General features: G+C 49.7%; 1 protein-coding gene across 2 annotated transcripts; it reads left to right on the forward strand.

Moving 5' to 3' along the window:
* Positions 1–682: 682 nt before the first annotated feature.
* On the forward strand, positions 683–6681 carry ACTB (actin beta). Of its 2 annotated transcripts, XM_073361906.1 has the most exons (6): positions 683–794; positions 3180–3308; positions 3664–3903; positions 4493–4931; positions 5249–5430; positions 5966–6681. In XM_073361906.1, exons 2-6 carry the CDS (start codon positions 3186–3188, stop codon positions 6107–6109), a joined length of 1128 nt encoding a protein of 375 aa, XP_073218007.1. In that variant the 5' UTR covers positions 683–794; positions 3180–3185; the 3' UTR covers positions 6110–6681. The 2 variants fall into 2 exon arrangements, with proteins under 2 accessions (XP_073218007.1, XP_073218008.1); XM_073361907.1 differs by lacking the exon at positions 683–794 and having other exon boundaries at positions 3163–3308.
* Positions 6682–9574: the final 2893 nt, after the last annotated feature.

Genomic DNA, 9574 nt, shown 5'->3' on the forward strand with positions numbered 1-9574 from the left:
GTTCCGGTCCAGAAGACCTTGCAGTCTCAGGGCCCATTCGCAGCTGAGTGACGTGTGGCCCCAGTGGAGGCCAGGCATTTCTTCCAGTAGCCAGCCCCCTGCGGCGTTCGCAGGCTCAGGCTCTAGATAACCTCTTTTTCACTGGAGTGCCGAGGCGGGGAGGTTATTTGAAGGGGACACCTGTGGGGCACCGGGCGCCACACGACCAAGCACGCCACGCTCCGTCGAGGGCGGCCAGGAATCGGTAGCAGGCGGGTGGGAGACAGTAGGACCCCCAGGCCCTGGCGAGCCACAGTGGCCTGGGCCACTAGAACCCTTCCCCCCCAGGAAAGAGGCTGGTGCACGGGCAGGGCAGCAAGGCAGCCTCTGCCTGCACGTTTCGTTATGAATCCACCCTGCATTGCTATGGCACTGAGCGTGGGCTCAAGCCTGGAAAGGAGCAGCCTGGCTACTGCACCCACAGGCAGCCAGGAGCAGCCCTCCCCCACCCCTCCTGCTTCTCTCTCTCTCTCTCTTTTTATTTTTTTTTTTTTCAAGAGGGGAGGGGGAAAAAAAAAAAAAAAGCCCTGCTGCAATGTGCAAAGCGGCTCGGGAGAGGCAGCGGCCCGGCCAATCAGAAGGGCTAGCTCCGAAAGTTGCCTTTTATGGCTAGGGCGCTACCGCTCTGGCCCCATAAAACCCGGCTCGCGAGGCGGGCTGGAGTCGCTGTGAGCTCCCTCTGCGCGCGCCACGTCCCCCCCCGCCAGCTGAGCCGCCTCTCTTCGCCTAGGGTTTAAACTTGCAACTTCCTCCAGGTAAGGGAAGGGGGGCAGGAGCCCTCCTCAGAGCCGCTTTCCTTGGGGGGGCGTACAGAGGACGGGCTGGGTTTCTGCGGGCCCCCTTCTTAGCTAGAGGCGAGAGGGGGCTCGATTTCACTGCTCTTGCCCTCAAAGAGGGGCTGAATGCGGATGGCTCCCAGCTAAACGCTGCGGCTGTCTAATGCTGCCCCCCCCCCCCAAGGGAAAGCCCTTGGAAGGCTGTTGTGGGGTTGCTTTGTTTTTTTCTTGCAAGATTTATGTAGGGGCTGCTCCTTTCCTGGGGAGAGGCTCGCTCTTGGTGTGCAAAGCTAAAGTGCCCAAACCAAAATGGGAAGGGCTGAGCATGGAGGGGCGCGATCTTCCTTGTCCACGGCCGTAGCTGGCAGTGGGGATGGACTGCATGGTGAGATTGCACAAAGGGGGGGATGGATCCACGGATTCTTTTGCATGGCTGTGACCAGGGGAGGTTGGCGGGGGGTGCGGTGGAGTTTGCCTCCAGTTAATCTGAGTTTGTGGGTGTAGAGTGTCTCTCGGCTTGCAGTGTTGCTGACAGGGCTCTGGGGCTGTGATCTGGTTTGCTTGCTTCGGTGCCTAAGAGGGATTTGATGTTGGACTAGAGGCTGGAGGAGGAGGAAGGGAGTCCAAAGCTTTACATGGTTTAAGAAGGGGAGGGAAGTGGTGGGTTTGGTGGGCCACTGTTGCTGCCCAAAAGAGGGGCTTGGGCGAGTGCCTCTCAGCCCCTTTCCCCCCCAGGATTTGTCCAACCCCCTTTGGAAAGGGAGATCTGTTCCCTGCCCCATAGAGCTGGTAGGGTGTGACTCCAGAGCTGCTGCTTCCGGTGGCAGAAAGCCGGTACTCCTATTGTATCGGCTCAGCACATGCTGGGGGAGGGTGGGGGAGGCAGAGGGAGGATCCTCCCTGCACAGGATGGGGAGGGGGGGAAAGCCATGAATCAGTCTCCTGGCCCATAGGCGGGGAGGAGGGGGGTCTCTTTGTCTTGTTGAAGGCACACTGGCTCTTTCTGAGAGGTGGCTGCCTCTTCTCCCCCCCCCCCCCCCGCACCATCCATCCATCCTATGCGGTGGTTACACTGGAGACTCCTTTCTCTTAGGGGGCTCTAAGGGGTCGGTGGATCCAGGAAGAATGATCTGAAACCTGACTCTGCTGAGGGCATTGTCCTTAGTGTCTGGGAAGGAGTGGGGTCCCGGTGGGTCCAGATGGCTAGTGTCTCTGGCCTTGGAGTGCAGATCAAGGGTTATTCTGCCTGAGAATAGGCGGAAGAGATGTGGTGATTTATTGCTAGTTTGGTTTAAAATGCATTTTCAAAAAAAACAGGGATTCATCCCTGCCAAGCCTTGCTTCCCTCCCCAGACAGTGGGGTGAAGGAACTAGGTTCCCAGAGCAACCTTGTTAGGTTGGTACAAGGGGGTGGGGGGCAGGCACAGGTGGGGAGAATCTGAGTCTTCAGTTAACTGGTGGAGCTGCTGCTCTAAACCTGGCACTTTAGTCTCAGTACTTACTGAGTTCTCCTTGCCAGAGTGTGTGTGAATTGCATAATAGCATTGTCTTAATCCTCTGGCATTGGCATCTTCATCAGTGTCTGAAATGTAAAGGGTTTTGAGGCTGGTGGGGAACCTGCAATTAAACTTGGCCAGCTAATTAAATGTATATAAAGCAGGCTTCTTTCTTAGGGTTAGGTCAGTGGGAGACTACTTCAAAATGATCTGTGAAAGCTAATGCAATTGCTTGCATGACTGGTCTAACTAGTCATAGAGCCAGTGTGCCCAACAGGGTGGGATCCAGGGACATGCTGCTTCTCTGAAGCAGGGTGTGGGTAACTTCCCCTTTTTAAACTGGTTCAGTTGTCCTCTTAACCCTGTGCTTCAGACACCCCTAGTGCTGGTACCAGGCACACTCCCTCTTGCAGGGAGTGGCCACAGCCATATGCCTCATTTGAAAAGGGAGGGGAGTGGCTTGTCTCCTTAATCAGTCCACCAAAAGCTGGCTACATACTGCACTACTGGCTTCTTGCAAAGCTTGCTCTAACCATTGCCTTTTATGGTAATAATGTGAGACTAGAGCAGGGACTTCCTTTGTCCCAAATCTGTGCAAAGGCAAAATATGCAGTGCTTTGCACCATCTAGTGGCTGAAAGGGAGAAGTCCAGCAGCTTGCAAACAGGAAGTGAGAAAGGAAATGGGTGGCGCACAAGCAAATGGCTTAATCTTACTGCATGGGGTTTTCCTCCCAAACCATGAGACACTCGCTGCTATTACAAGTTTATTTTCCAGAAACCCTGGAGCATAGGGAGACTTCAATAAACTAAAGGGCAACGTCTGTTACCCAGCTAATCAAGCTTGCTGACATTCTCATTCCTTTACAGTTCGCCATGGACGATGATATTGCTGCGCTTGTTGTTGACAACGGCTCCGGTATGTGCAAAGCCGGTTTTGCTGGGGATGATGCCCCTCGCGCTGTCTTTCCATCCATCGTTGGTCGCCCCAGACATCAGGTATGTAATGGAGTAGCACCTTGCCTGTCTTGTGCGATGAATCCTAAAGCTCAGAAGAAAACGCTGCATAGTGTCTCTGATCTCTGTCCTCTGTGTACACACAGATGCATGGCTGTGTAGGAGCGAAAAGAAATGACCTAGCTTGGTTCATCTTACTGTCAGCCAGTAAAACTTCCCATGTCTACTGGGATGGGGAAGTTTTGTACCTATGGCCTGGCTTCCTAGGTCCTGTAACCTAAAGAGAACACTAGCTGCCATGGCTGAGGAACAGGCCTGGGGTTTAGTCAGCCAATGGATTGTCTTCAGAGTTGGTGGATCAAGTTTGACTAATCGGCTCTGACTTTTCTCTCTCCAGGGTGTGATGGTTGGTATGGGCCAGAAAGACAGCTATGTTGGTGATGAAGCCCAAAGTAAAAGAGGTATCCTGACCCTGAAATACCCCATCGAACACGGTATCGTCACCAACTGGGATGACATGGAGAAGATCTGGCACCACACCTTCTACAATGAACTCAGAGTTGCCCCTGAGGAGCACCCTGTGCTGCTCACAGAGGCTCCCCTGAACCCCAAGGCCAACAGAGAGAAGATGACACAGGTGTGTAAGAGGGCTTTGGTCCCCAGTCTCCATCATTTGGCTCCAGCTGATTGAGATCCGCTGGCCAGCATTCCTCCCTTGCGTGCTTTCATCTTTTTTCCTTTGCTATTCTCTACAGGGTTTTCCTTTCCTGACCTGAGTCTTCTCTTTGCTGGATCTTGACAGGTTTTATTTGCTCTTCCTAAGCTGGTTTTTCCTCTTGCTGACTTTAAACTAGCAACTCATTTAACTGCTGTTTCTAACGTGACACTAACCCATTCACCTACCCTGAGTGACTTCTGTAACATAGCTTTCTAGAGCTTGTGAGAAAGCTAAGATGTGGATAGCAACAGTTGCTGTGTTGCAGCTGCATTAGTCCATGTTTTCCATTCATCTTTCCAAGGTTTGAGCTTGGGTTGGTGGGTTTGCTGTGAGCTCAGAGCTGATTGGTACGGTCTCCTATTCCAGAAGACCAAATCCTGAGTCTGCAGACGCCACACTCTGCAGCATAAGGACATTTGCATGACTTGCTGCAAACTGTTTCTTGTGGGTGCTGATTGAGCCTCTTGGTCATATCCTGTCAACTTAACCTCTTCTCTTATGTCCACAGATCATGTTTGAGACCTTCAACACCCCAGCCATGTACGTAGCCATTCAGGCTGTGTTGTCCCTGTATGCCTCTGGTCGTACCACTGGTATTGTGATGGACTCTGGTGATGGTGTCACCCACACTGTGCCCATCTATGAAGGTTATGCCCTCCCCCACGCCATCCTCCGTCTGGATCTGGCTGGCCGTGATCTGACGGACTACCTCATGAAGATCCTGACAGAGAGAGGCTACAGTTTCACCACCACAGCCGAAAGGGAAATCGTGCGTGACATCAAGGAAAAGCTGTGCTACGTTGCTCTGGACTTCGAACAGGAGATGGCCACCGCTGCGTCTAGCTCTTCCCTGGAGAAGAGCTATGAACTCCCTGACGGTCAGGTGATCACCATTGGCAACGAGAGGTTCAGGTGCCCAGAAGCCCTCTTCCAACCATCTTTCTTGGGTAAGTCTCCATTGTGTAGGAGAGGGTGGGATGGGCAAACTATACCCACCAAGCTTTAGTGGTGAAGTCCTCCTCCCCATGAAGTGACTCTGAATGGCCCATAGCTTACCACACAATGGGTCTAGAATAATTGTAAGTGTTGTGAAGCCAAGCAAGAGATCTCTTCTTGGCTGAAAGGAGCACTTGCCTCTATCCAGTGCTGGATTCTGTGTGATGTATGCTTGAGGCAGTCTTAGTGCGTGCTAAATTACACTATTTTAGGTTGTGATTAGCTAGTTGGTATCTTACTGACCTTACTATTGCCTCCTTCCTCTTAGGTATGGAATCCTGTGGCATCCATGAAACTACCTTCAACTCCATCATGAAGTGCGATGTGGATATCCGTAAAGACCTGTACGCCAACACCGTGCTGTCTGGTGGTACCACCATGTACCCAGGCATTGCTGACAGAATGCAGAAGGAGATCACAGCCCTGGCACCTAGCACAATGAAAATTAAGGTATGTTGGAGATCCCAGAATTTATGCTCTCTGCTCATGTTCCAGCAGTGGGTGGGGTTGTCCTAATTAAGAGTTAAGTCCCTGGGATAGAAGAAGCCACGAGTTCAAATCATAGATATCTTAGATGGTATTTTGACAGTGGTACCACAATTTCTGGGGCAGGTGATGTTAGTACCACCATGTGAATAGTCTTCCTTGGCCAGAAGCCCTGGTGCAAATGGGCTGACAAAGAATACTGTTCCGAACTTGAACATATGTGGGATGTTGCCACTCAAACATTGTTCACCATTAATGCCATATGGTGGTGAAAAGTGAATTCAGGCTACTGTGGGTCTTTTAATGTGGCAAATCTAGTGGCTTGCAACAGGCCTGGTCTTAATCGTTATTTAGTGAACCAAAGGTTTTCATTAAGTTGCGGAAGCACTTCAGAAGGGGTGTGCCCTGTTGGATATCACCCAAACTGATCCAGCTCGAATAGCATCAGTGGTGGTGGTTAGCAACTGATACAAGCATTTAACTTTCTTGTCTCCTACAGATCATTGCCCCCCCTGAGCGCAAGTATTCTGTCTGGATTGGTGGCTCCATCCTTGCCTCTCTGTCCACCTTCCAGCAGATGTGGATCAGCAAGCAGGAGTACGACGAATCCGGACCATCCATTGTCCACCGCAAATGCTTTTAAACCGGACTGTTACCACATCCCACCTTTGATAAAACCCATAATTGCGCATAAAACAAGATGAGATTGGCATGGCTTTATTTGTTTTTTTTGGCGCTTGACTCAGGATTTAAAAACTGGAATGGTGAAGGTGACAGCAGCAGTCTTAACGTGTTGGCGCGAACGTCCCCAAAGTTCTACAATGCATCAGGACTTTGATTGTACATTTGTTTTTTAATAGTCATTCCAAATATTGCATAATGCATTGTTACAGGAAGTTACTTGCCTCTGTGGAGGTAGCAGCCCAGCTTGAAGGAGCTAATGCCATAATGAAGGTGTTAGAGTAATGCTTGTCGGTAAATTATGTAACCCAACAAGTGTCTTTTTGTATCTGCCGCCTTAAAACAAAACACACTTGATCCTTTCTTTGATTTTTTTGGTCAAGCAAATGGGCTGTGTTCCCCAATTCTAGATGTGAATGAAGGCTTTACAGTGCCCCTTGAGAGTCCAATGAGAAATGGTGCCAGTATGTGGGGGAGGGGAGGGGCTATCTGTACACTGACTTAAGACCAGTTCAAATAAAAGTGCACACAATAGAGGCTTGGCTGGTGTTGACTTTTTCTCACTTCACTGCACACGTGGATCATGTCCAGCTACTGGGTTTGGGGAGAACTCATTCCCAGCTGGAGTGAGGGTGGGTGGGAAGGCAAGCTCAAGATGTGGTGCAGAGCTCAAACGCTGGCTGCACCTACTCCAGAGCCTACAGCAAGACTCTCCTGGAACCTTCTCCGCTTCATTCCTTAGATCCTACCAAAGGCCAGTCCTGAGCCATTAGGTGCCACTAGGCTAAAGGAGGCAGACTTCACCAGGGGTGACCAGTTTGTGTCCTTAAACTGTGTATGCACTCCGTTCTGCTTCCACTTCCATCTGCTTGCTCCTAGAAGAATCCAAGCAGAGATGGCCAATACTACTGTCATAGTGAAATTAAAGCAAGCCTCCTGGCCCATTGTGGGGAGGAGGAAGAAGGGTGTGGGTAGGTCTGCTACAGCCAAAAAGCAGAGGCATGTTGCTGTCACACTGAATCTCTCCTATTGTGCCCTCAGATCTGTAAGGGGCAGAATAGTTTCCTTGTGGGGTTAAAGGGCTGCTTAAACCCAGCAGCCAGGAATGGACCAGAGCTGACTTCATTTCCCTTCTGTTCACTACACTTCTCTCCACTTGCAACTCCCTAGTTCCCCTAGGACACAGATGACAGTGTAATGCAGAACTGAGCACCCACACCTCCAACTGCAGGTTGCTGAACAGCTCTGAAAATCAAGCATGGAGGTAATGACATGAGCAGGCTCCCCAGCAAGGTCATGCCAGAAGGGGGGAGAGAGGGTGGAAGAGGAGCTGCTACAGTAGCTCTCTACCTGCCCTATACTCTAGTACTAAGATGTAACCCTGGGAACTCTGATCTTGGGTGGGGTGAGATGATGTGCCCCAAGCAGAACTGGAGTCTGTCACAATGCACTTGTAAGATTAAAAATGCCATCAATTACATGCTCCTATCCATGCTAAAACTACCCAGGAATCTGGTACCTAGCATAATTAAACCCTCATTATAAGCAAAACTGCTTGATAGTAGCTACATTATCTGCAAAAGGCAGTCAGCAGAGGCATTAATCTGCTGCATACCTCTTGGCCTGGCAATGTAAGAGTAGATACATGAAGCCCCTTCATGCTTAATCCTAGCTTTAATGACTGTCCAGGCTTGCAAACACTAGTTTCCCTTTTGTCTGAGGTAACCACTTCTAAGGAAGTCAATAGCAAAACTCTCAGGGAAGAAGGGGTTTTATTTATAGAGCAACCAAACTGGGCTAGGCATGGCCCTGCTATAAAGAGCCATCCATTTAAAAGGATGGCAGTGAGACAAGGGAGAGATATACAGGCCATGTAATTGGCTGGTATAGAGACCCCGACAGAGATCAAGCCCCAATTATTTTGGGTCCTGTGCAAACAACCCCTGCACCAAAGAACTTGCCTAAATAAACAAGACCGGCACAGAGGGTGAATTGGCTTACCCAGGGTTTCTTTAGACACTGCAGCCTCTCCACTACATACACTGTGAGGTCTGTATTAACTTTTATTTTTTTTACACTATAGGTAGCCTTGAGGGATTCAAAGGAGGACATTCCAGCATGAACAACGGCACAGCTCTGTGGGGTCAGGCCCTCACCTCTCTCATCCAGTTGAGAGCAGCTGACTAGAAACTGAGGCTGATCTAGTCTCTAATGATTTTCTAAGGTTTTTATAGCCTACCAGTGCTAAAGGACTGCCAGTTGATCACCCTTTAAAACAGAATGAAGGCAGGAACCAGTTTGAGGCTAAAATTCAATCTTTATCTGGTTTCAGAGTAGCAGCCATGTTAGTCTGTATCCACAAAAAGAAAAGGCGTACTTGTGGCACCTTAGAGACTAACAAACATAGAATCATAGAATATCAGGTTGGAAGGGACCTCAGGAGGTCATCTAGTCCAACCCCCTGCTCAAAGCAGGATCAATCCCCAATTTTTGCCCCAGATCCCTAAATGGCCCCCTCAAGGATTGAACTCACAACCCTGGGTTTAGCAGGCCAATGCTGTATAGATTCTTATTAGGTTCCTTGGATAAGGCTTGGTAATTGTGTCTCTTAGTGATTACATGCTGGAGAAAAGAATTTTGTGTCACCCTGGGGAAAACATTACTCACTACTCAGGACTCTGAACTCCTGGGGTGTTTTCCTTTAGCGAGCAAGGGGATGTTTTTTTACATAGTCATCTCTTCCTAACGCGAATTAGTGTTGAGCTAGATCTGGGAATTTATTTCTAGCCATTTCATAGGTTTGGGGTAATATATCTTTCCACTGACTCTAGCCTCACTGAATCACTGGCCACTGGAAAAATGCGTGTCCTTAATCAAAAGTAGTCCTGTACCGTGCACTGTTTGTGGCAGAGGCCTGGGAGTCAGGAGATGTTGACGCAATACCCTCTGCTCCCACTGACTGACTGTGACCAGGCGCAAGTTCACAATCGCTGTCCTGCTTCTCTTGGCTGTAGATTAGAGAGAACGATACCCACCGTGGTAGAGTGGCCGTGAGCTCCTTAGAAGAAAGAGGCTATGGAAGGGCAATGTGTTATTTCCATCATTGCGTGAGTTTGTTAGTGAACCACGACATGGATTCAGTGCTACATATAGTATATTTATTCATCAAATATATTTGCATTTCAAATAAGGCCCTCAGCTTCCCAGAGGGGTGAGTCCCTCTTGTTCCAGTCTCTGCTTTCTCACTTTATACCTAGCTGGGCCTTCTAACCCTGGTCACTGATCAGTGAACAGGTGCTCCTCACGTAATGCTGCTGGGACTTCCTCAGCATACAGACAATACAGAATCCAAGTGAATTCCTTTTTTCTTTGGCCATTGGGTAAGTCGATTTCTCAGCCGTACCTGGTATGGGTGTAGGTATTGTGG

Source organism: Lepidochelys kempii, chromosome 10, assembly GCF_965140265.1.
Source record: "Lepidochelys kempii isolate rLepKem1 chromosome 10, rLepKem1.hap2, whole genome shotgun sequence".
NCBI lineage: Eukaryota > Metazoa > Chordata > Testudines > Cheloniidae > Lepidochelys > Lepidochelys kempii.

Excerpts from the sequence above, each read along its gene's own strand:
- ACTB (XM_073361906.1), top strand. The coding sequence starts at position 3,186 with ATGGACGATGATATTGCTGCGCTTGTTGTTGACAACGGCTCCGGTATG. Across the intron at positions 3,309-3,663 it reads TTGGTCGCCCCAGACATCAG|GGTGTGATGGTTGGTATGGG; the intron begins GTATGTAATGGA and ends TTCTCTCTCCAG. Across the intron at positions 4,932-5,248 it reads CTTCCAACCATCTTTCTTGG|GTATGGAATCCTGTGGCATC; the intron begins GTAAGTCTCCAT and ends CCTTCCTCTTAG.